The sequence below is a fragment of the Heterodontus francisci genome, chromosome 15 (assembly GCF_036365525.1).
Source record: "Heterodontus francisci isolate sHetFra1 chromosome 15, sHetFra1.hap1, whole genome shotgun sequence".
In the NCBI taxonomy this organism is placed as follows: domain Eukaryota; kingdom Metazoa; phylum Chordata; class Chondrichthyes; order Heterodontiformes; family Heterodontidae; genus Heterodontus; species Heterodontus francisci.
This window is the reverse complement of record NC_090385.1, coordinates 60,197,253-60,224,564: the sequence shown is the minus strand read 5'-3', so window position 1 is coordinate 60,224,564 and position 27,312 is coordinate 60,197,253. Positions and strand designations below refer to the sequence as shown.

General features: G+C 45.0%; 1 protein-coding gene across 1 annotated transcript in view; it reads right to left on the bottom strand.

Annotated features, from left to right (window-relative positions):
• Window positions 1-27,175, bottom strand: part of polr1d (RNA polymerase I and III subunit D) — a 63,971-nt gene extending 36,796 nt beyond the window's left edge. Inside the window, exon 1 of the mRNA XM_068047618.1 lies at window positions 27,080-27,175. Coding sequence (XP_067903719.1) covers window positions 27,080-27,121 — 42 coding nt within the window. The 5' untranslated portion in view covers window positions 27,122-27,175. The remainder of the gene's footprint in view (window positions 1-27,079) is intronic.
• Between the last annotated feature and the right edge of the window lie 137 nt (window positions 27,176-27,312).

Below are 27,312 nucleotides of genomic sequence, written 5' to 3'. Positions count from 1 at the left end.
ACTGCAACACCACCAGAAAGCTCTTGGTGGCACTACTGCAACATGGAAAGTCTCATTAAATGTTTACAAGAACCATCTAATCAAGTAAATTCTCAAGATGCAACTATTCACAGCATTCTCTCCTGGGAATGCCCATCTTGAAGAAATTCAGTTCTTCAATTCCATCCTTCGTGTTTCAGATTCACCCATGATTATAGAAATCTCCATGATATTCAGCGTTCCTTGAACCACTGCTCACACTACCTCCAGAAATTCATGCTCAACGTCATGCGCCGCCTCAAGCACACTCAATCTCTCTCTTCAACAGCACCAACTCACTATCTCAGTTGTCCATTTCATATTTCGCTTCATCCACAGCTTTAACAATAAAAAAAACTTTTTTTAATCTTTCAACTGTCAAGGACCACAAGCTTCAACAATTCTTAAGATACAAAGGCACTCTGGATCCATCTTCCCTTTCACTTTCCACTGACCTCATCCCTCCTTCCAATCTCACCCTTTTCCATGTTTTCACTATCCCTTCTAACCCCATATTACCAGTCCTCAGCAAAGGCCTCAGCTATATCCCCTTACACGCCCACATCAATGAATTTTGAGCTTGGCATGATGCCGAGCTCATCTTCCGTTGCTTTCACCTCTGCCTCTGCACCCACTTCTTTGGCCAGCGTCTTCCCCCGAACAGCAGACCCTTACACTCGCATTGAAAATTATTGCTCCACCTGGATCCCTCCCCCTCTGGCCTCTTATCCGCTTTAGATCTTTTCATTGCGAACCACCAGTGTTACATTGGCCGTCTCAATTCCTCTGCTCCCCTCACTCACTCCAGCCTATCTTTCTCTCAGGTCCACCCAAACATAGTCATCAAACCTACTGACAAATGGTGGCGCTGTTGTTTGCCAAACAGACCTCCGCTTTTCTGAGATTGAACACCAACTCTGTGACATCTCCTCCTACCTCCCCCTCAATCACAACCCACCACTCTATGCCAAACCATTGTTTCTCAGACCGTCACGGACCTCATCTCCTCTGGAAATCTCCCCCCACGGCCCCAACCCTGTACGGCACACCTCTTCCCAAAATCCACAAAGTTGACTCATTGTTTCAGCCTGTTCTTGCCCCATGGAATTTTTCTTTCTATTTTGACTTCATTTTTTCTACCTTTGTCCATACTCTTCTGACCTACATCTGTGACTCTACCAACACCATCCAGCATTTTAACAGTTTCCATTTTCCTAGCTCCACCCTTTTCACCACAGACATCCAGTCTCTCTGCACCTCTATACTCCACTAGGAGTGTGTGTGTGTCTGTGTGTCTGTGTGTGTGTGTTTCTGTTTTAAACCTACAAGAAAACCTGTCACTGTCTGGTTATTGGACAAATAAAACACAAGAAGTGGAATCGAGTGCCACAGCATTCCTGACTGCAGGACGGGAAGTTGCTGTAATTTCTGCTCCCACCACAAATCCCAATTCCCACACGATTTTGTATTTAAATTAGCTATGCGGCGTTGGGCACATGGGATCATGCGGCGGGGGCAGCCTTTCATTGGTGAAACCCGTCATTGTCCCAAGCACCATGATCGCCACACATATAAAACATTCTGTGCTTACAGCCTCAAGGAGCTGCAGCCTTCCTTTCATGTAACTATCTTCAGAATAACTTAGTTGAAGCTTTCTTAGAATTAAAATGTTTTTGGCCCCCTTATTTTGTGAAACGCACAACCAATTTCAGATCATTTATTTTCCCAACAGCCAATGTGAATCAAATGGCAGCCAGCAGGCAGTGTTCCACCCCACGGTTCAGTGACATCACCCTGCAGGTTCTCCTCCAGGCCATCAGGGAAAAGCAGGGGGTCCTCTTCCCTGCAGATGGAGTCAGAAGACCCACCTGCCTCACCAAGGCAGCCTGGATGGAAGTAGCAGAGCAGGTCTCAAACCGTGCAGTAACTCTTAGAATATGGGTAAAGTGCCGCAAGCGAATCAATGACTTGCTCAGATCAGCAAGGGTAAGTGATCCTGGTGAGACCGCTCCATTGCTTTCTGCCATGGCTCGGTGTCTTTAAGGCAAAGCGTACATAAACGAATGCAGTCGAATGCGTGAGCAGCCTTGGTGTCATCTACAAAATGAAGAAGATTGGCATTGTTTGTGATTGGATGTATTGTGCGTAAGCCAATGCAGAATGAGTGAGGTTGCTGCATCATTTGCCATGTCATTAAATCTGCATTGTCTGTTGCAGGAGAAATGAAGTCACAACTAGTGAGAGCTAAGATGGGAGGAGGGGTCCCTGACATCAGGCTGCTGACCACAGCTGAGGAGGCCTCCAAGATCGAGAGAGAGAGGAGGCAGGCAGGGCCATCAGAGACGGCAAAGCAGGAGTCACAAGGCGTAAGGATGAAGTGTCATCTCGGCTTTTGCAGCCATATGTGGAAACTGAAGGAAATTGTGTAAACTCATGTGAAACACAAGCTTAAAGTGCCTCTGTTTGTGTCTCCACTGCAGTTGCCTGCACTAGAGTAGCAGAACGCCGTGTTGCCCAAGAAACTTCCTCTGGGGAGCAGGAAGCAGCCAATGCTCCACAGGGGGCACCGTCATCTGCCTCTTCTTCCAACTCCACCAGCGGCGATACATCCACACAGTCCACGGGGGGTTTCAGATTAGAATCTGGGTCACAAGCTGGTGTGCACAACAAAGACATATTCCAGCAGCTGAAGGAGCATGTACCAACTGCGTCCCTTGACAATCGAAGGACTGCTAGGGTCCAGGCCCCTGCTCAGCCCCATGCTCATGATGATTCTCTGTTTGTTGCCATGAGAAGTCTGCTGGATGCGCAGCAAAGCCATGTGGAAATTACGTCAGAGATGGTGGACATCATGTGTGGCGTAGCATGTGCCATGGAGGCGTCCACACAAGCCACGACATCTGCCATGTCCCAGGCATTTGAGCATACGGCTTCCTCAGTAGACAGTCTGGCGAGCTCCGTGGTGAGTCTAGTTGACCACTTGAGCCATATGCGATTGGATGTGTACTCCATCGCTGTTGCCGTGGGCTCCAAGTAACAGAGTCTAAGCGAGAGGGGAATGAGGAACCTGAACCTCCCTCCAAGTGCTCCTTCCCCTCGGGGAGACAGGCAGGTGCCATTGTGCACACAGATAGAGGAGGAGCACGTGTCAGCTGCCCCGGGTCCTTCCTCTCAGCATACCCCCAGGGAAAGCGGCGTCTCATTCTCTTCCCCACCACCCCCCCCACCATTGACCCCCTTACCTCCAGCAGGCGAGCACAAAGGGGACACTCAAGCACCATTGCTGCACTCCCCCAGTAGGATGGAGCCATCAACGCCCTGTTCCTCCAGAGGACGCATGCCACGGTCATCCACAGGAACAGGGCAGTGCACTGGGCAGACTGCCTCCACCTCAGCTGCTAATGTTGGGTTAGCACCTAGATGTAGTGGCAGGAAAAGAAAATTGAAACAGTTTTGAGCATGAAGGCAGTATGGGTGATGTAGAAATGTTAACGAATGCAAATATGTATCAAAACATTTTTATTTCTTGCAATATTTGATCCACTCTCGGTGATGTCTTGCTTGGTTACAAATGGATACAAATAATTTTTTTGCAGGCCAATGGCAGGAATGCAATGATGTTTGCAAAGCATCTCAGGAAATGTCCAGTGTCCATATCTCATTGGAATTTTAGCCTTCAATGATAGCTGTTTTCTACGATCATAACTTAATGCTACTTGCAGTGGTATGTAGTCGCATTCATCGTAGCCCATAGATGATTTCAAATGCCAAACACATGAAAGTACAGACACACTGTTAAGATTGCAGAAATGAATAAGACTGTATGCAAGAGGGAATTATTGCGGGGGATTGTTATGTTTTTCCTCCCAACTGTCCTCGATGATGCGGATTATTGTTGGCTGAAAACTGTATAAATTAGGTTCTCCCTGCTGTCCCTTGCATGTCTCTCCACAGCCCTCATATTGGTGATGGCATCATTATCACTGTTGTCCTCCTCCTCACCCTCATCTGAGGAGGATTGGTGTTCCTCCACTTGCAGAATGTTGCCCCGTCTAATTGCAAGATTGTGCAAGGCACAACAGACAATTATTCGTGACATCCTCCGTGGCACATACTTAAGAGTCCCTCCAGGCCGGTCAAGGCAATGGAATCGCATTTTCAGCATGCCAATGATGACTCTGATGGATGCATGAGCGATACTGTACCTCTCTTCAGCAGCGCTTTGGGGATGACTTACTGGTGTTATCAACCATGTACAAAGCGGGTAACCCTAGTCACCCAGGATCCATCCGTCCATTTCGGCTGGTTCCTCAAACTGCTGGCAGCTGCTCAAAATGTCGGAGTCACGACAGCTCCCTGGGAAATTTGCGTAAGCATGCATGATTCTTTTCCTATGGTCGCAAACCAAAGAACAGTACAGCACAGAAACAGGCCATTCGGCCCTCCAAGCCCGCGCCGATCTTGATGCCTGCCTAAACTAAAACCTTCTGCACTTCCGGGAACCGTATCCCTCTATTCCCATCCTTTTTTTTTTAAGAACATTACAGCGCAGTACAGGCCCTTCGGCCCTCGATGTTACGCCGACCTGTGAGACCATCTGACCTACACTATTCCATTTTCATCCATATGTCTATCCAATGACCACTTAAATGCCCTTAAAGTTGGCGAGTCTATTACTGTTGCAGGCAGGGCATTCCACGCCACTACTACTCTGTGTAAAGAAACTACCTCTAACATCTGTCCGATATCGATCACCCCTCAACTTAAAGCTATGTCCCCTCATGTCTGCCATCACCATCCGAGGAAAAAGACTCTCACTATCCACCCTATCTAACCCTCTGATTATCTTATATGTCTCTATTAAGTCACCTCTCCTCCTCCTTCTCTCCAATGAAAGCAACCTCAAGTCCCGCAGCCTTTCCTCGTAAGACCTTCCCTCCATACCAGGCAACATCCTAGTAAATCTCCTCTGCACCCTTTCCAAAGCTTCCACATCCTTCCTATAATGCGGTGACCAGAACTGCACGCAATACTCCAGGTGCGGCCTCACCAGAGGTTTGTACAGCTGCATCCTATTTATGTATTTGTCAAGATGCCTCTTAAACGTCTCTATCGTACCTGCTTCCACCACCTCCCCCGGCAGCAAGTTCCAGGCACTCACCACCCTCTGTGTAAAGAACTTGCCTCGCACATCCCCTCTAAACTTTGCCCCTCGCACCTTAAACCTATGTCCCCCTAGTAACTGACTCTTCCACCCTGGGAAAAAGCTTCTGACTATCCACTCTGCCCATGCCGCTTATAACTTTGTAAACCTCTATCATGTCTCCCCTCCACCTCCGTCGTTCCAGTGAAAACAATCAGAGTTTATCCAACCTCTCCTCATAGCTAATGCCCTCCAGACCAGGCAACGTTCTGGTAAACCTCTTCTGTACCCTCTCCAAAGCCTCCACATCCTTCTGGTAGTGTGGCGACCAGAATTGCACGCAATATTCTAAGTGTGGCCTAACTAAAGTTCTGTACAACTGCAGCATGACTTGCCAATTCTTAAACTCTATGCCCCGACTGACGAAGGCAAGCATGCCGTATGCCTTCTTCACTACCTTATCCACCTGCGTTGCCACTTTCAGTGACCTGTGGACCTGTACACCCAGATCTCTCTGCCTGTCAATACTCCTAAGGGTTCTGCCATTTACTGTATACTTCCCACCTGTATTAGATCTTCCAAAATGCAATACCTCACATTTGTCTGGATTAAACTCCATCTGCCATTTCTCCGCCCAAGTCTCCAACCGATCCATATCCTGCTGTATCCTCTGACCATCCTCATCACTATCCGCAACTCCACCAACCTTTGTGTCGTCCACAAACTTACTAATCAGACCAGCTACATTTTCCTCCAAATCATTTATATATACTACAAACAGCAAAGGTCCCAGCACTGATCCCTGCAGAACACCACTAGTCATAGCCCTCCATTCAGAAAAGCACTTCTACCCTGTCTGCTATGACCGACCCAGTTCTGTATCCATCTTGCCAGCTCACCTCTGATCCCGTGTGACTTCACCTTTTGTACCAGTCTGCCATGAGGGACCTTGTCAAAGGCTTTACTGAAGTCCATCTAGATAACATCCACTGCCCTTCCTTCATCAATCATCTTCGTCACTTCCTCAAAAAACTCAATCAAGTTAGTGAGACACGACCTCCCCTTCACACCAGCTGTATGTTTAAAAAGAGTGGAAGCCTTTGCGATTAGCCAGGACAGCAGGCTCGTCCTAGGGAGCTGTAATGGCCACATGAGTACAGTCAATCACCCCCCTGCACTCTAGGGAAGCCAGCGATGGCACCAATGGCTGCAGACCTTGCTGCCTGGCTGTCCTCGTCTACAGGCAAGTCGCAGAAATCATTGGCATGTCGAAAAAGGTTATTGGTTACCTCTTGGATGCACCTGTGTGGTCACAGACTGCAAGATGCCATATATGTTGCCCGTTGTCCCTTGTAGCAAAGAAATTGAATGTAATAGTAACATTGAGGGTACGTGGCATGGGGTTCCCATTGAAAACAAGCAACTGCAGGTCATGCTGAAGGATCCTACACATTTCTGTCACTATTGCAAGTCACATCCTCATGCTTCGCTAGCATTGCCTCTCTGACATTTGAAGGTAATGTGTCCTTGTCCCGAGGATGCGATGACATGCCAGCCCCCATTTTCAATAATGCCTTTCCTGGATGGCTTCACTCTTATGCTGCCTGCTGCTCCTGTTGAGGCATCATCCATTGATCGTCAAGATCCCTCCTCAGTCTCTCCCTCTGCAATTGTTTGCGTGTTTGAGGACAAATTGCGTCTATGAGACCCATGTCTTTGCAGCTTTTTAATTGTTGAGATGAGGAGTGTTGTAAAACTGTCCTTCGTCTGCCATTCAGCAGAACCATGAAAATCATGAGCAGATCGCTGTTATGTGCCTTACATTTGCATGGAGCAGGAGATCCCACCCACCATCATTTGTCTCCTCACAATCAACTTGCAATCCTTGGCTGGACACATGGTTTGCAGTCTTCTAACAGAAAATGTTGCGTCTGCGATACCAGGCAAGTTTGTCCACCTTCCAACCTCCTCCTGCCACCTTCCAGCCTGCACCCATCACCCTTGACCCACCCAACTTAGCCTTCACCCTTCCCACTGTTACCGTAGAACCTCGCCTCCATTACCATAGACCAGCTCACCATCAATTTATCCATGCCATCCCTCCTCCGTCCCTACGCCCATCACTGTCCAACTGCCGACTCTCACCCTTGAACCTCCAGCTTGATATAGTTACAGATTCCCAATCCCCTCCCTATGATGAGCTTGAATACCCAGCCCTAAGTCTTGACCTCACCCCCGACCATATACAATTGCTTCCTGTTTCTGTGATCGTACCTTCTGCCAGCCAGTACCCTGATGTGGACACAAAGGACTATGATGACGATTGTAATCCTCCCTCCTTTTAGGCCTCTCGTGACCATTGGTTTTCTGACAGGAACATATCAACCCACCACCCCCTGCAACCACACACAGTGAGCCTCATCATCAAAATCAGCCACTACACATCCTGAACTCTGCCCTCCTCCATCCCCTGCTCCTCCATGCACCCGAAACCTCAACCCTTCCCTTCCCAACTAGCCTCCCCTGTCCCTCCATGCATCCGAGAACCCAACCCTTCCCTGTAGCCTCTGCCCATGCCGTCGCCGCCATCACCGGAGATGATTCATCCTTGCTGGTGCACAGCCTGGAGGCAAACATCCATTCCAATACTGGCATTAGCTTAGCAGCTGAGTGAAAGAGAGAAGAGCACAGACCTGAGACTCAAGTGCCCAAATCCAACTGTTGCCTGCCATGTTGAAACTTTCATGAGCCGGATGGCATGGGAATATCGCTCGCCGTTCAGTTAATCTGGCAGGTAGGACTAAATCCTAACAATGCGTAGGGAAATGAGCATTCATGGCATGTAAATGAATGCAAAGCTGCAATCCGCCACCGTGCTAGGGAACCTCAAAACGTCGCAAACCCGATGACTTAATTCCTTTAAAATGTCCCTTTCAGAATCCGAAAAGACACCTCACACCTAATTATATTGCCCCGCACGCCACCAAATCTGCCACAGCAGACTGCATAAAATTCCCAAGGATTAAAACCCTAGTAACAAAAATACTTGCTGTGGTCAGTGGGAGGGGAACAGTGAGAACCACCCATACCCCTTACCACCTGGCTGTGATACAGATAGCTAGAGCAACAAAAAGGAGCATGAAAAGAAACTTGCAAGAACTATCAAAATCAACACAAAAATGTTTCCAATGAGGGAAAAAAGGGTGGTCAGATGCAATGTGGGCTGTCAAAAACTGATAACAGTTGATGGAATCATAAAATTACAAAGAGATATTGATAGATTAAGTGAATGGGCAAAACTGTGACAAATGGATTTCAATGGAGGCAAATGTGGAGGTCACCCACTTTGGACCTAAAAAAGGACAATACAGCATTAAATGGTGAAAACGTAGTAACAGTAGAGGTTCAAAAGAGACCCGAGGTTCAAGTACATAAATCACTAAAACGTTAGTAAGAGTGCCTACTTCCACCTCTAACATCGTCCAACTCCACCACTGCCTCAACTCATCTGCTGCTGAAACCTTCATCCATGCCTTTAACTCTAGACTTCACTATTGCAATGCACTCTTGGCCAGCCTCCCACATTCTATCCTCTGTAAACTTGACATCATCCAAAACTCTGCAGCCCGTGCCTTTATGCATGCCAAGTCCTGTTCACCCCTGTGCTTGCTGACCTACATTGGCTCCCGGTCTAGCAACACCTCAATTTTCCTGCACGACCCAAAATTTTTACTTTCCTCCATTTATTAGACCCCTCTGGAATATATGTACCTACTCAGGGCAATTGGCCTTTGGATGTGATGGCTCTTTCCTGAGCATCATGATCGCTCACATTACTATCCAACCCTTGATCTGCCGTTTTCTGTTCCTCAGGACCTTCATCACAAAACGCATGAGCATTTGAGGTACAAATGCTCTATCAGCTTCTCAGATTCTGAGATTGTGCAAGCCCGATTAATCACGAGGAACTAACTTTTAGCAGTTTGATTTCCATGCTTGATAACTACTGTCTTACCATCACCACCTATTGCCTTACCAGGGCCCTTCTATTCCCTATAACACTCTCTTTTATAATACACCAAATCTCCTGAATTAAATTCCACCTCAGATGGCCTTATATGATGCCTGAGCTCTCTGAATTTTCTCAGAAACCTCAGTCTTGATGAAAGTCCAAACCTGCATGTAAAGCATTCCAATGTGCAAAAAAAAAATTTTAACTAATTGTAGTACCTTCTCAAGCAGCAGGACTATGGCACAGTACAGAAAGAAATTTAGGATTCCTCCCATAGAACAATTGATAGGGACTATATCTTCCAACCATCTGAAGCCAATTCTTTGCATGAACTGCCATGCCAGGGCAGTCAACTTGCAGTTTGATTGGTCAGCTAAGATTTTATGCAGCATTTCATCAATCACTGCATGATTCCTTTCAGAGCCCATTGCTGAAAGGACTTTCAGCTGCGATATTCATAACCATAATGTTCATGTTTTCACACCTGTCTCTGAACTAGTCATTGGCAAATTCCAATATCAGTCAGAAACTTAGCTGGTGTCCCAAGTCCAGTCCCAATCCATTTCTCCATGATTTTGTCTATAATCACCCTTTTGCCCTTAGTATTGATTATTGTAGAAAGACTAAATCTAGCTGCTCAGTCTATAAAATGTAGCATGAAAATATTCTTGCCTTTGTCCCATACCTTTAAATACATGGCAACTACCTTGTTAAAGTTGTGTGCCAGTGGAAGACGTACAATAGGATGTGATGGTGTCCTCTGATACTTTTTACAGATTTCACACTTTTCACTAATCTCGATTATCCTCGTTTACTCATCAATCACACCTGCATCCTTTAGCAGGAATTTTAATCTGACAAGGGTGAGTTATCTCTGGATTCTTATATTGATGCCATTAGTACTCTGACTGGAAACATCGTTTTGTTAAGGGGATACAATAATGCCCCGACTAGGTAAACTGCAAATTCACTTACTTTCCAAAAGCAATTGCCTTATCATGCTCCATATCAAGTTTCATTTGTGCCTTTTTCATTGAAGGTTTACTCAACAGTAAAGTATCTCACTAGAGACTACATCAGTACTGATAAGTGGCTTACTCCAGCTATTTTACATGGAATTAGTACTTTCTTCAGTGTCTTCAATGTGTTGTCATCACCAAACCTAAAGCTAGTAGTACTTTTATACTCCTTAACCTTGCGTCGATCCTCACTACTAAGTGAATCCAGATAACACTGTAACCACATACTGATGTGGAAGGACTATCTAATATAGCACAGGTGAACGAATTCGCAACTAACACATTCATCACAGGACTAAAACTCTATTACTAGTACAATTCATTCAGATTCATCATTATCTTCCTCTTCTGCTTCAGAATTCTCTGTGTCATGCGTTATTTTGAGGACTCTGCCTGTCCACTTTGGACAGTTCATTGCATAATGAGTCATACCTGAAGCACCTATTAATTGTCCCTTATGCATTCCTGGGATTCATTCGCCTATGACTACTGTTCCAATTCTGTTTTCCACTGTAATAGTCAGACCGGCTAAAGGTGCTTTCACCCTCATTCCTCTTGCCTTTAACTCTTCCATTGTACTTACGCCTGTGTCCAGTAAACATTGACTCCTCCATTCTGCGTCACCGCAAAATGCCGTTTGTTCTACCAGTGCTGCAGGAAATGACTACTTCCCCAGGAATTTCTTTAAGGCAGCAGACATCTGATCTAACAGAGTATTTTTCCAAGAACTAAACCCCAATTAGAACCTGCAGCCTGTCCACATGCGCCACCCTAGCACAACTAGCAATTTAAATGCTAGCGTTGAACCAGGGATTTCCAAAGTGAATTTCCTGAATGTTCTATGCAGTCCGCTAAAGTCCATACGTTCCTTCATTGAAAAACCATCTGTTTTCCAAATTCTATCAAAGTCTGACCACGTCTCATATGCATTCAATAGGTCATCTTTCTTGTAAATTTCATCCAAGAATTCGAACAGAAGATCCAAACCTTCATCAGTATCCAGCTGACGAGCATCCAGTTCACAAAACACTTTCCTTCTGATTTTACTTTTGGTAGGAAGTGACAAAACCAAGTCCATAGTTTCCTCTTTGGTGGGGAGGTAACCAGCGTCCACATAGCCATGTCATTCTTTAACTGGTCATACGGTTCAGACTCAGAGACCATCGGAGGGCAATCATACCCTGACAATTTACACTTGCTTTCTGCCATATTTTCCACAATAGCCAGAGAGGTTCTATTTTCCAATGTTAAAAAACATTCCTAGTTTTCAACCTTCAGCTTTAGGCAACCATGTTAAAGTCCAGAAAGCTTATTGTGGAAGGATGATGCTGGAGCCTATCTTTACTCAGTTTCACATTTATTGTACAGAGTAAAAGGATTACAAACATGTAGCTCCTCACTCAAAAACCTCCACCAGTCTCAGTAACTGTCTGCTATAAGTGCTCAAGACAGACCCCAATTAACACCCTCCACCTGCATATAATTAAACAATTGATACACAATTAACACATTAGAAGTTTGGAACTCTCTTCTGCAAACAGCAACTGATGCTAAATCAATTGCTGATTAGATATACGAGACTGATAGATTTTTGTTATCCAAAGGTACTAAGGAATATGGGGCAAAGGCAGGTATATGGAGTTAGGTTACAAATCTCATTAAATGGCAGAACAGATTTGAAGGTCTAAACGGCCTACTCCTATTCCAATATTCCTTTCACTTCGCTCACTTCCTCCAGAAAAAAAAGTGTTGCTATGAGAACCTATATGTCTCCTAGCTATGCTCGTCTTTTCATGGGATATTCTTTGCTCCCATCCTACACAGGTCCTCTTTTTCTGGGATACTGATGACTATCAGTGCAATTTCCTAAACTGGACCATTTCATCAACTTTGCCTCCAATTTCCATTCCTCCTTTGCTTTCACATGGTCTATCTCCGACTCTTCCCTTCCTCAACTTCTCGATCGCCATTCCTGACAAGAGGCGGTCAACCCACACTACTATAAGCACACTGACTCCCATAATTATCTTGATTATACTTCCTCCCACCCTGCTTCCTATAAAAGGACGCTATTCCATTTGCCCAGTTTCTCAGTCTTTGTTGCATCTGTCCACAGCACTGCTTCCAATAGGTCTTCCTCTTTCTTCAACCCAGGATTCCCCTCCATCGTGGTTGACAGGGCCCCCAACCACATCTGTCCCATTTCCCACACTTCTGCCCTCACATTTTCCCTTCCTCCCAAAACCACAATAGGGTCCCCCTTATCCTCACCTTCCACCCCACCAGCCTCCACATTCAATGGATCATCCTCCACCATTTCCATCATCACCAGCGTGAGGCCACCATGAAACACATCTTCCCCTCCCTGCCCCTTTCAGCATTCCCAAGGGACTGTTCCCTCTGCAACACCCAAGTCCATTCTTCATTCACACCAACAGCTGCTCCCCTTCCCATGGCATCTTCCTGTACAAACACAGGCAATGCAACACCTGCCCTTTCACCTTCTCCCTTCTACACAGCAACGTTATTATGCTCTTGTCCATGTGTGCTGCATTTTATATCTTCCATTATGTAACATCAGCCAAAGAGGATGGGTCCATGGCTTCCCTCTGCTCCAACCTATGCATCCTCCACGACATTCACTGCAGCACCTACCATTGGTTTTCCCAAAACACCAATGCCAATTCCCTCTTCATCTCTTGGCATCAACCCCTCCAATACGCTCTCTGGGTAAACCTATCTAATCCCTCCTCCTTGCTACTTCTGTCCACATATTTAAAAGTAATTTAAAATTCACCTATTGAAACACAGCTCCAGTCATCTCTCTCATGCTTGATAACTGCTTCACCTCCCACTTCTTGTGCCAAACTTTGGAAGGTTTCCCAATGTTAAAAGGTGCTACATATTATTAAATGTTGTTGACAAATCTTACCAGGACACAGGCAAGACACAGTTTTGCTGCGTAACAGTAAATTAAGTTAATCAGACAGCAAATTAAGTTAATCACATTACTAATGACAGAGTCTGCAAGTTTTCAATACCATTGTGTAACTGCAATATACAAGATAAAGTAGGACCTTTGGCCATCTAATCTCATCCTTCAAATACAGGCTCTAATTGGTCCATTGTTGCTCTGCCTGTGGCTCTCAGCAAATTTACTCATCCCTGCACCTCTGGGCCTACCCAACTGTGGGGTATTTCCCAAAGTGGGATTCAGAGCCACAGGATTTTCTTAACTTGCTTGGCAACAGAAAGGAAGTAGGCCAACACTTCTTGCACAGAATAATTGAAAGGGCCTGATTAAAACAGGTCCTGCAGTCCTTTTTCTCTCCAGCCAGTAGTGCTTGGTCTCCTCTCATAGAAACTAGGAGCAGCAGTAGGCCATTCGGCCCTTCGAGCCTGCTCCGCCTTTCATAATAATCATGGTTGATTATCCAACTCAGTAACCTGTTCCCACTTTCCCCCCATATCCTTTGATCCCTTTAAACCCAAGAGCTATATCTAACTCATTCTTGAAAACATACAATATTTTGGCCTCAGCTGCTTTCTGTGGTAGCGAATTCAACAGGTTCACCACTCTTTGGGTGAAGAAATTTCTCCTCATCTCAGTCCTGAATGGTTTACCCCGTATCCTTAGACTATGACCCCTGGTTCTGGACTCCCCCACCATCGGGAACATCCTTCCCGCATCTACCCTGTCAAGTCCTGTTAGAATTTTATAGGTTTCTATGAGATCCGCCCTCACTCTTCTGAACACCAACAAATACAATCCTAACCGACTCAATCTCTCCTCATACGTCAGTGCCACCATCCCAGGAATCAGTCTGGTAAACCTTCGCTGCACTCCCTCTACAGCAAGAACATCCTTCCCCAGATAAGGAGGCCAAAATTGCACACAATATTCCAGGTGTGGCCTCACCAAGGCCCTGTATAATTGCAGCAAGACATGCCTGTTCCTGTACTCTAATCCTCTCGCTATGAAGGTCAACATACCATTTGCCTTTTTTACCACCTGTTGCGCCTGCATGCTTACCTTCAGTGACTGGTGTACGAGAACACTCAGGTCTCGTTGCATATTCCCCTCTCTCAGTTTATAGCCAAATAATAATCTGCCTTCCTGTTTTTGCTACCAAAGTGGATAACCTCACATTTATCTGCATCTGCCATGCATTTGCCCACTCACTCAAACTTGTCCAAATCACCCTGAAGCCTCTCTGCATCCTCCTCACAACTCACCCTCCCAACCAGTTTTGTGTCATCTGTAAATTTGGAGATATTACATTTAATTCCTTCATCTAAATCATTAATATATATTGTGCCATGCTGTGGTCCTAGCACCAATCCCTGCGTTACCCTACTAGTCACTACCTGCCATTCGGAAAGAGACCCATTTATCCCTACTCTTTGTTTCCTGGCTGCCAACCAATTTTCTATCCATTGCAATACACTACCCCCAATCCCATGCGCTTTAATTTTACACTCTTATCTCTTATGTGGGACTTTGTTGAAAGCCTTATGAAAGTCCAAATAAACCATATCCACTGGCTCCCCCTCATCAACTCTACTAGTTACATCCTCGAAGAATTCTAGTAGGTTTGTCAAGCATGATTTCCCTTTCGTAAATCCATGCCGACTCTGTCCGATTTTACCACTGTTCTCAAAGAGCTCGGCTATAAAATCTTTGATAATGGATTCTAGAATTTTCTCCACTACCGACGTCAGGCTCACTGGTCTAGAATTCCCTGCTTTCTCTCTACTTCCCTTTTTAAATAGTGGGATTACATTAGCTACCCTCCAATCTGTAGGAACTGTTCCAGCGTCTATAGAATCTTGGAAGATGACCACCAATGCATCCACTATTTCAAGGGTCACTTCCTTAAGTACTCTGGGATGCAGACCATCAGGCCCTGGGGATTTATCGGCCTTCAATCCCATCAATTTCCCCAACACCATTTCTCTACTCATACTGATTTCCTTCAGTTCCTCTCTCTCACTAAACCCTGTGTTATCCAACATTTCTGGTATGATATTTGTGTCCTCCTTTGTGAAGGCAGAACCAAAGTATACATTTAGTTGGTCTGCCATTTTTGTTCCCCTGTTTCTGACTATAAGGGACCTACATTTGACTTCACTAATTTTTTTCTCTTCAGATACCTATAGAAACTTTTACAGTCAGTTTTTATATTCCCCGCAAGCTTGCTCTCCTACTCTATTTTCCCCTCCTTAATCAATCCCTTAGTCCTCCTTTGCTGAATTCTAAACTGCTCCCAATCCAGTCTGTTGTTTTTTCTGACCAATTTATATGCCTCTTCCTTGGATCTAATGCTATCTCTAATTTCCCTTGAAAGCCATGGTTTGGCTACCTTTCCCATTTTACTTTTGCGCTAGACAGGAATAAACAATTGTTGCAGTTCATCCATGCGCTCTTTGAATGTTTGCCATTGCCTATCCACTGTCATCCCTTTAAGTAACGTTTCCCAATCCATCATAGCCAACTCGCGCCTCATACATTTGTAGTTTCCTTTTCTAAGATTCAGGACCCTAGTCTCAGAATCAACTACATCACTCTCCACCTTGATGAAGAATTCTATCATATTATGGTCGCTCATCCCCAAGGGGTCTCGCACAGCTTGATTGTCAATTATTCCTCTTTCATTACACAATACCCAATCCAGAATGACCTGTTCTCTAGTTGGTTCCTCAATGTATTTGTCCAGAAAACCATCCCGTATATACTCCAAGAATTCCTCCTCTACGGTATTGTGACTAATTTGATTTGCCCAATCTATATGCAGATCAAAGTCACCCATAATTACAGATGTTCCTTTATCGCATGCATCTCTAATTTCCTGTTTAATGCCATTCCCAACATCACCACTACAATTTGGGGGTCTATATACAATCCCCATTGATGTTTTTTGCCCCTTAGTGTTTCTTAGCTCTACCCATACAGATTCCACATCGTCAGAGCTAATATCTTTCCTCACTATTGCATTAATTTCCTCTTTAACCAGCAATGCAACTCCACTGCCTTTTGCATTTTTTCTGTCCTTCCTAAATACTGAATACCCCTGGATGTTCATTTCCTATCCCTGGTCACCTTGCAGCCATGTCTCCGTAAGCCCGATTATATCATACCCGTTTACATCTATTTCCACGATTAATTCATCCACTTTATCGCGAATGCTCCGCGCGTTAAGGCACAAAGCCTTAAGGCCTGTCTTTTTAACATTATCTGTCCCTGTCCCACTATTTTTCACTGTGACCTTGTTTGATTCTGGCCCTTGATTTCTATGCCTATCACATTTCTTATTCCCCTTTCTGTCTTTTGTTCTTGTCTTTGATTCCCCCCTCCTCTGACTCCTTGCAAAGGTTCCTATCCCCCTGCCATTTTAGTTTAAACCCTCCCCAACCACTCCAGCAAATACTGCCCCGAGGACATCCGTCCCAGTCCTGCCCAGGTGTAACCTGTCCAGTATGTACTGGAACCACCTCCCCCAGAACCAGTCCCAATGTCCCAGGAATCTAAAACCCTCCCCCTCACACCATCTCTTCAGCCACGTATTCATCCGATATATCCTGCTATTTCTACTCTGACTCGCATATGGCACTGGTAGTAATCCTGAGATCCTGGGCGACACAGTGGTTAGCACCGCAGCCTCACAGCTCCAGCCACCCGGGTTCGGTTCTGGGTACTGCCTGTGCGGAGTCTGCAAGTTCTCCCTGTGACCGGGTGGGTTTCCGCCAGGTGCTCCAGTTTCCTCCCACAGCCAAAGACTTGCAGGTTGATAAGTAAACTGGCCATTGTAAATTGCCCCTAGTGTAGGTAGGTGGTAGGAGAATTGAGGGATGGTGGGGATGTGGTCGGTAATGCAGGATTAGTATAAATGGGTGGTTGATGGCTGGCACAGACTCAGTGGGCTGAAGGGCCTGTTTCAGTGCTGTATCTCTCTCTATGACTACCTTTGAGGTCCTACTTTTCAACTTACTTCCTAACTCCCAATATTCTCAGCAATTATCCACACTATAATGAGTAAAAGGAGATCACTGTGCAGAAACCCATTTTCTCATCACTCTATGGTGTATTCTGTTATAGCATTTCTGAGACTCAAGCAAGGCAATAGTTGCGACAAGGGTCCATAATAAAAATTTAGTCAGCAGTGACATATAGCTTGCATGTGATTTTACACAATAGTTTCATTTGTACACAGTGGCAAATTGGAAGAGTTTAAAACGTGAGCGTGTGATTTTTGTGTTGTTCTCAAGCTGAAGTAATGATGTCACCAGCTTCATGCTACTGATGCCTTCACTCACTGTCAGGCTCGCTCTGACATCCATCATCAAATTATATGGACAGACTACACAGTGCAGTTCCGAAGAAGGGTCACTGACCCAAAACGTTAACTCTGCTTCCCTTTCCACAGATGCTGCCAGACCTGCTGAGTGAATCCAGCATTTCTTGTTTTTGCTACACAGTGCAGTGTTGTTGCATTAAGTGCTATTGTATGAAACTTCAGTGGAAGCATTGTTGGATGGAATTCAAGCATGGTCCTGGTCATTTGTGTAAAACTGTACTGAAATTCTTCTTCAGCACAGCTTGCTTTCTCACTTTCCTCTCTCCAACTGTAGTCAATGCGTCTGGCACAAGACCAGGATTCAGTGTTATTTCTATCTATGCTACCAAATTCAAATTTTTGAGTATGGCAAGAACATTCTCTCACTGATGTTTCTTTTGCCATTGGACCTCCCAAATTCAAGAGAGGCAAACCTAGTACATAGATAAAAACAGAGCCGACCAGGAATCAGAGAGCTAAAATAGAACAAAACAACTAACTGGAGAACAATGCAGAGGGCTACTGTTTTGTAGGTACCAGCACAGCTTGACAGGGCCAGGACCTGAAATTTTGACCTATTAAAGTCTTATTACACCAAATATTTCCTGGTCCCTGTGGACTTCAATATCCCAGACTTAACCATAGCTGGTTCCTCACAGTTTGCCTAAAAACTCCCCTATTACTTTACTACAGATTTTTAGCACTGTGTGGCCCACCTAGTATGTAACCTATTCCTATCCACAATGCACTTCTCACCAGTCTATCCTATATCACTATTAGATGAACGTGTGCAATTTTACATACTCCAGCATCACAGCCCACTAGATGGAATCAACTGAACATTACTTATATCAAATCAACACAATATCAACTTATGAGCATCAGGCCACAGGTGATAGTGGTACCCACCTTAAAACGAGGCAGGGGAGAGGGTTTAATGTCCAACATCCTGCATCTGGCCTCTACCCGACAATGTGGAAAACAGCCCAGGAGTGTCCTGTCCACAAAATGCAGGACAAAACCAATCCAGGCAATTACCACCCCATCTGTCTACTCTTGATCATCAGCAAAGTGATGGAAGGTGTCGACGACACATGCTATCAAGTCACGCTTCCACAGCAATAACCTGCTCACCGATGCTCAGTTTGGATTCTGCCAGGGTCATACGGCTCCAGACCTCATTACAGCCTTGGTCCAAACATGGCCAAAGGAGTTGAATTCAAGAGATAAGGTGAGGGTAACTACCCTCAACATCAAGCAGCCCTGTCAAAATTGAAGTCAATGGGAATCGGGGGAAAACTCTCCACTAGTTGGAGTACAAAGGAAGACTGTGGTGGTTGTTGGAGGCCAAACATCTAAGATCCAGGACATCAAAACAGGAGTTTCTAGCCCAAACATCTTCAGTTACTTCATCAATGACCTTCCCTCCATCATAAAGACAGAAGTGGGGATGTTCACTGACACACGTCAGGAGTGTGATGAAATACTCTCCACTTGCCTGGATAAGTGCAGCTCCAACATTCAAGCTCAACACCATTCAGGTCACCTGCTTGATCGGCACCCCACCCACCACCTTAAACATTCACTCCCTCCAACACCGACGCACAGTGGCAACAGTGCGTACCATATACAAGATGTACTGCAGCAACTCACCAAGCCTCCTTCTTCAGCACCTTCCAAACCCACGACCTCTACCACCTAGAAGGACGCATGGGAACACCACCACCTGCAAATTTCCCTCCAAGTCACACATCATCTTGACTTGGATCTGTATTGCCATTCCTTCACTATCACTGGGTCAAAAATCTGAAAACCCCTTCCCATCAGCACTGTGGGTGTACCTACACTAGATGGTCTGTAGCAGTTCAAGAAGGCAGCTCACCAGCACCTTCTCAAGCGCAAATAGGGATGGGCAATAAATGCTGGCCTTGCCAGCAACACTCACATCTTATGAAAAAATAAAATATAACAACCACAAAACATAGATACTTGTTTTTTATTTTAAACTGATACACTGCCTGCTGGAAACAAGCCAATACAAGATAGATTTCAATGTTGCCCAACTAACAGTTCCAAGCCAATGCTTGGAAATTTAATGTAGGAGAGCAATCGTAACAATTTACATTTATATAGTGCCTTTAATGTAACAAGGTGCTTCACAGGAGTGTTATCAAACAAAATTGGTCACCAAGCCACATAAGGAAATATTAGGATAGATAACCAAAAACCTGGTCAAAATAATAGGTTTTGAGAAGCCTCTTAAAGGAGGAGAGAGCGAGATAGTGAGGTTGAAGGAAGGAATTCTAGAGCTTAAGACCTAGGTTGCTGAATGCATGGCTGCCAATAGAAGCTAGAGGCCAGAATTGGAGGAATGCAGAGATCTCAAAGCTTTGTAGGACTGGAGGAGGTTACAGAGATGGGGAGCGGCAAGGTTATGGATGGAGTTGAAAACAAGGATGAGAATTTTAAATGAGACATTGCCTGGCTGGAAGCCAATGTAGGTCAGCGAGAATAGGGGTGATGGATGAGCAGGGCTTGGTGCACGTTAGCTTACATGCAGCAGAGATTTGGATGAGCTCATTTATGTAGGTGGAAGATGGGAGGCTGGCCAGGAGTGTGTTGAAATAGTCAAGTCCAGAGGTAACAAAGGCATGGGTGAGGATCTCAGCAGCAGATGAACTGAGGCAGGGGTGGAGTCAGGCAATGATCTGGAGGGTGAAGTAGGCAGCCTTTGCAATGGAGTGAAAACGTGAAGCTCATCTTGGGGCCAAATACGACACCAAGGTCACGAGCATTCTGGACCAGCCTCAGACAGTAGTCACCAAGAGGATGGAGTTGATAGCTTGGGAACAGTTTGTTTGAGAATTCAAATCCTCATCATTGTGCCTTATATTCAGTTTTGGATTTGAATATAAAAGTTGCACCCCCTCCTACAAAAACATGGATGGCCAGAACTCCTGAGTTATCAAAGGCCGTGAACATCTTCTGTGGCTGATTATATAATCACGCAGTTTCCCCTCATCAGTTTCCACATTCACTAGTATTTAGTTTTAGTCTATCTGAAACTGTCCTTGCATCTAACCCCACCCACCACGAAGGTTATTATTAACTGGTACATTGCCAGCAATTTATTTCAGACTGTAGTATATAAAACAGCAGCATTTAGGGCTAAGAGTATATGTTGACTGTAAAATCAGATAGTTATTGCAGCCATTGGTATTATCTTTCACAGTTAGAGAGATAGAAGAGGGGCACACCATAGACACTTTCAACAACAATTTATACAATGCCTTTAACATAATAAAACTTTCCACAGCACTTTACAGGAGCATTATAAAATAAAGTATGACACCGAGCCACAAAAGGAGATATCAGGTCAGATGACCAAAAGCTTGGTCAAAGAGGTAGGTTTTAAGGAGTGTCTTAAAGGAGGAAAGCGAGCTGGAGAGGCATAGGAAGGGTATTTCAGAGCTTGGGCCCAGGCAACCGAAGGCATGGTCACCAATGGTGAAGCGATTAAAATCAGAAATGCAGAAGAGGCCAGAATTAGAGGAGAACAGATATCTTGGAGGGTTGTGGAGCTGCAGGAGATTACAGAAGTAGGGAGGGGGCGAGGCCATGGAGCGATTTGAAAACACAGATGAGAATTTTAAAATCATGACCTCAGTCAACATAGGTTAGCAAGCATAGGGGTGATAGAGGAATGGGAATTGGTACGAGTTAAGACATGGGCAGCAGAGTTTTGGATCACCTTCAGTTTATGAAGAGGAGAATGTGGGAGACCAGCCAGAAGTGCGTTGGAATAATCAAGTCCAGGAGGTAATGAAGGCATGAATGAGGGTTTCAGCAGATGAGCTGAGACAAGGGTGAAGTCTGGCCATTTTGAGGAGGTGGATGGCTTAGCGCTGGCATGAATATGAGGTCAGAAGCTCATCTCAGGGTCAAATGTGACGCTAAAGTTGCGAACAGACTGGCTTAATCTCGGACCGTTTCGAGGGAAAGGAATGGAGTCAGTAGCTAGGGAACAGAGATTGGAATGGGGACGAAAATAACGGCTTCAATCATCCCAATATTTAATTGGAGAAAACTTCTGCTCATCCAGTACTGGAAGCTGGATAAGCAAACTGATAATTTAGCAACAGTGAAGGAGTGGAGAGAGGTGGTGATGAGGTAGAGCTGAATGTCGTCAACATACATGTGAAAACGAATGCCGTGCTTTCGGATGATGTCACCGAGGGGCAGTATGCAGACGGGAAATAGGAGGGGGACAAGGATAGATCCTCGGGGGACATCAGAGCTAACGCCGCAGGATCAGGAAGAGAGGCCATTGCAAGTGATTCTATGTCGACGATATGCTAGATAAGAATGGAACCAGGTGACAGCAGTCCCAGCCACCTAGAAGACAATGGAGAGGTATCTGGAGGAGGATGGTGTGTTCAACCATGTTCAAATATATTGCTGATTAAAATTAAATAGCTAGTGAAACGTGCAATAGTGCTTCACAATCTGTAACATCAACCTGAACCGGCAGAACATTCAAAGGACAGATCTGGACAACACAGCACTTCCTGAGCTCAAACCTCTGGCACAGGGGTTTGAACCCAAAACCTTTCATTCGGGAACAAGTGTTACCAAATGAACTATGCTGACTTGCCAAGAATAGCTCCCCACACAATTCCCCCGCAGACACTGCTCATTCTCTCTAACCTGGATACCAGGTACGAATAACTTAGTTTATTACAACCAGAATCCTCTCAATAAAGTGAAGAGGGATATTACAACAGTTATGAAAGGAAATACTGACAAATTAGCCAAACTTAAGGAGGACACAGCCTAGAGTCCAGATTGATTACTCATGCAGATACTCAAAGAAACTCAGTGACAGCAGAGGCATTCGTATCCATATATAAAAATTAAATAGAAATAGTACCAGAGCACTGGTGAACAGCAACTGTAATTCTTCTGTTCAAAAAAGGAGATAGAACTAATTGAGGGAACTATAGACCAGGTAACTTAATATCTGTGGTAGGCAACATCCTAAAATATAACAAAACATCAAGACAGAATATAATTTTTTAAAAATAGCATGGATATCTAAAATGATAGTCATGGTTCAACCGATTTTACTGAATTCTTTGTAGTAGTAACATAAAAGAGTACACAAAGGCCTTCAATAAGGTGTCACATAAAAGACTCATGACAAAGGTCAGAGAACGTGAAAGCAGGGTAAGGCAGCGTAATCAATTGAAAGGTCACACAGACCTGAAAAGTTAACTGTTTTTTTCTCCACAGATGGCTCCTGACCTGCTGAGTATTCCCAATATTTTCTTTTTTTTATATAATCAATTGAAAGATGGCTACAAAACAGAAGAGTGGGTGGCAGTTAAGGAAAGTTTCTTGGACTGGCAGAAAATGGGAAGTAGAGTCCCTCAAGAATCCATGCTGGGACCACTGTTGTTCACCATATAAGTAAATAATTCGATCTCAGAAATTTGAGGTATGGTGTCAAAATTTGCAGGATAATTAGAATAGAATCATAGAAAGTTTAAGGCACAGAAAGAGGCCACTTGGCCCACAGTGTCTGTGCCTGCCGAAAAACGATCCACATATTCTAATCCCACCTTCCAGCATTTGGTCCATAGCCCTGCAGATTACGGCAATTGAGGTGCATATCCAGACTCCTTTTGAATGAGTTGAGGGTTTCTACCTCAACTACCCTTTCAGACAGTGAGTTCCAGACCCCCACCATCCTTTGGGTGAAAAAGTTAATAAAGGTGGAGGTCTACACTAAGGTGAAGGAAAACAATAACAGGTTTGTACAAGAAGTAGATGAATAGCAAATGAAATTCAATAGAAGGGTGAGGTGGTTAATTTTAGTAAGAGAAATAAGGAGGCCTCATATTCCTTGCAATAAATTAATGAGGGTGGATGAGCAAAGCAATTTGGGAATACAGATAGATAAAAAGCCAAGATCACCAATATATGTTGATAAGGCCATAAAGACTGCAGACAAAGCACATTGTAAGACCAGTGCTGTCCAAAAGAAATTGTTGACTAGCCCCAGGTTTGGCAGCTGTGACACCATAGTAGCCATATGCACTCATTTTAGTTAAAAATGCCTTAATGCACTCACACAATACAGAGAAAGATAAATATACTTCACTCGTCTATGTTTACTTAAACATCTATCACCATTCTGTAATCAAGGAAGCAAAGCACTCATCAAAAGACACTCAAGCATTCATTCAGTCTTACTATTTTACCTACAAATGCACAAAAAGGTTAAAATTCACATGTATACATTGTATGAATGTGAGAGAGGAAAGAAATAGAAGCACACGCTGATAAGGAGAGATGACATGGAGTGGGAACAGGCCCGTGTGAAACATAAACACTGGCAAAGTTCAGTTGGGCCAAATGGATTATTGCTGTAAATTAGACATGAATATTAAGATCCCATGCCTAAGGACAATGTCTATTACTCATTCTTTACTTCCTAATGGGAAATGTAATTAGCTATAAAGGTCTGCTACCCGACCCGAACCCGACGGGACTTGACAACGTGTCGGGTTCGGGTCACTCTTCCGGGTCCGACTTTCAGGGTCGGGTCTGGGTCGGACACACACAGTAAGTATTGCTCTGCTAGGAGGTTGAGTTTAGTAAGTGTCAAAAGGTGAAACGCCTACTTGAGCTTGGAGTCTGGGACATCAAGGAGGGAAACTCTGAGTCTGCGCAGTGAGCGTCTCTATGATGTCATTGCGCTCAAGTTGCAGCTTCCTGCAGATTCGGAATCGCAAGGTAAGTAAAGTGAACATTCCGGTGGTCGGGTCGGGCACGGGTCCAATGTGGATCTGTCGGGTTCGGGTCGGGTTTCTTTTTTCCTGACCTGATCGGGCCTTTAATTAGCTATATATGGATTCCAAATTTACTGGACAACACTGTTCTAGAATAATAAATTACAAAACATGTACTAAATGTATATAAAACTCTGGTTAGACCATACTTCTGTGCGGAATTCCAGTTTTCATACTTTAAAAAGGATACTGAAGCACTAGAGAAAGTACAGAAAAGACCAAGAAGTATGTTTTTTTTAATTCATTCATGGGATGTGGGCATCACTGGCTAGGCCAGAATTTGTTGCCCATCCCTATTTGCCCATGAGAAGGTGGTGGTGAGCTGCCTTCTTGAACCGCTGCAGTCCATGTGAGGTAGGTACACCTACAGTGCTGTTAGGAAGGGAGTTCCAGGATTTTGACCCAGCGACAGTGAAGAACGGTGATATAGTTCCAAGTCAGGATGGTGTGTGGCTTGGAGGGGACCTTGCAGGTAGTGGTGTTCCCATGCATCTGCTGCCCTTGTCCTTCTAGGTGGTAGAGGTCACAGGTTTGGAAGGTGCTGTCTAAGGAGCCTTGGTGCGTTCCTGCAGTGCATATTGAAGATGGTACACACTGCTGTCACTGTGCATTGGTGGTGGAGGGAGTGAATGTTTGTGTATGGGGTGGCAATCAAGCGGGCTGCTTTGTCCTGGATGGTGTTGAGCTTCTTGAGTGTTGTTGGAGCTGCACCCATCCAGGCAAGTGGAGAGTATTCCATCACACTCCTGACTTGTGCTTTATAGATGGTGGACAGGCTTTAGGGAGTCAGGAGGTGAGTTACTCATCACAGGATTCCCAGCCTCTGACCTGCTCTTGTAGCCACAGTATTTATATGACAACTCCAGTTCAGTTTCTGGTCAATGGTGACCCCCAGAAGGTTGTTAGTGGGGGATTCAGTGATAGTAATGCCATTGAATGTCAAGGAGAGATGGTTAGATTCTCTCTTGTTGGAGATGGTCACTGTCTGGCACTTATGTGGCACGAATGTTACTTGCCACTTATCAGCTCAAGCCTGGATATTGTTCAGGTCTTACTGCATTTCTACACGGACTGCTTCAGTATCTGAGGAGTCGCGAATGGTGCTGAACATTATGCAATTATCAGCGAACATCCCCACTTCTGACCTTATGATTGAAGGAAGGTCATTGATGAAGCAGCTGAAGACGGTTGGGCCTAGGATACTACCCTGAGGAACTCCCGCAGTGATGTCCTAGAGCCGAGATGATTGACCTCCAACAACCACAATCATCTTTCTTTGTGCTAGGTATGACTCCAACCAGTGATGAGTTTTCCCCTGATTCCGACTGACTCAATTTTGCTAAAGTTCCTTGATGCCATACTCGGTCAAATGCTGCCTTCATGTCAAGGGCAGTCACTCTCACCTCACCTCGAGTTAAGCTCTTTTGTCCATATTTAAACCAAGACCATAATGAAGTCAGGAGCTGAGTGGCCCTGCGGGTACCCAAACTAGGCACCACTGAGCAGGTTATGGCTAAGCAAGTGCGGCTTGATAGCACTGCCGATGACACCCCCCCCATCACTTTACTGATACCAGATTTCTGTTACCAGAATTGAGAAGAAGCTACCAGGAAAGACTGAGCAGACTAGAACTCTTTTCTCTGGAAAAGAGAATACTCGATAGGGGTCTTTAAAATTATAAAGGGATTGAAAAGGCTGTATGTGGAGAAACTTGCTGCCGAGTCCAGAACATGGGGGGCATAAATATAAAATAGCCAGTAACAGATAAAATAAAAAAATTACGATCATTTTATTTACACAAAGCGTGGTGAGAATGTGAAATTCACTGCTACGTGGAATGGTTCAAGTAAATAGTACTAATGCATTTAAGGAGATGGGAATAGAGGGCGAGGGGGAAGCTGTTGTGAAGTATTCTTTTGGGCCTCCTTATCTCGAGAGACAATGGATACGCGCCTGGAGGTGGTCAGTGGTTTGTGAAGCAGCGCCTGGAGTGGCTATAAAGGCCAATTCTGGAGTGACAGGCTCTTCCACAGGTGCTGCAGAGAAATTTGTTTGTTGGGGCTGTTGCACAGTTGGCTCTCCCCTTGCGCCTCTGTCTTTTTTCCTGCCAACTACTAAGTCTCTTCGACTCGCCACAATTTAGCCCTGTCTTTATGGCTGCCCGCCAGCTCTGGCGAATGCTGGCAACTGACTCCCACGACTTGTGATCAATGTCACACGATTTCATGTCGCGTTTGCAGACGTCTTTATAACGGAGACATGGACGGCCGGTGGGTCTGATACCAGTGGCGAGCTCGCTGTACAATGTGTCTTTGGGGATCCTGCCATCTTCCATGCGGCTCACACGGCCAAGCCATCTCAAGCGCCGCTGACTCAGTAGTGTGTATAAGCTGGGGGTGTTGGCCGCTTCAAGGACTTCTGTGTTGGAGATATAGTCCTGCCACCTGATGCCAAGTATTCTCCGAAGGCAGTGAAGATGGAATGAATTGAGACGTCGCTCTTGGCTGGCATACGTTGTCCAGGCCTCGCTGCCGTAGAGCATAAAGTGAAGTATAAACCGCAGCATATAGCAGTAGAGCCGAGTAAGACTATGTCTGTGCTGTAGAGTCTATGTAATTCTCTTACACCTGAACCGATTACTCTACAGACAGTCCGTAGAGTAAATAGATTCTGCCAGTTAATCAATACATTGTACTCACCACTTCTAAAACAGGTTTCCTTGTACCCTCAGTCGTTGCCATACTCACGCTGCCACTCTCAGGCTCGAGTCTAGCCCATGACAGCGGCGCACAGATTATACGTCAGCCAGTCTGCGTACTCCGCACGGGCCGCTGGGAGTTGTAATTATTTTGTGTGTCGACACCAGCGTTGTCCCTAAGATCCTTTCCACATAACTCATGGGATGGCTGCCTAAGAAATTAACATTTTCATA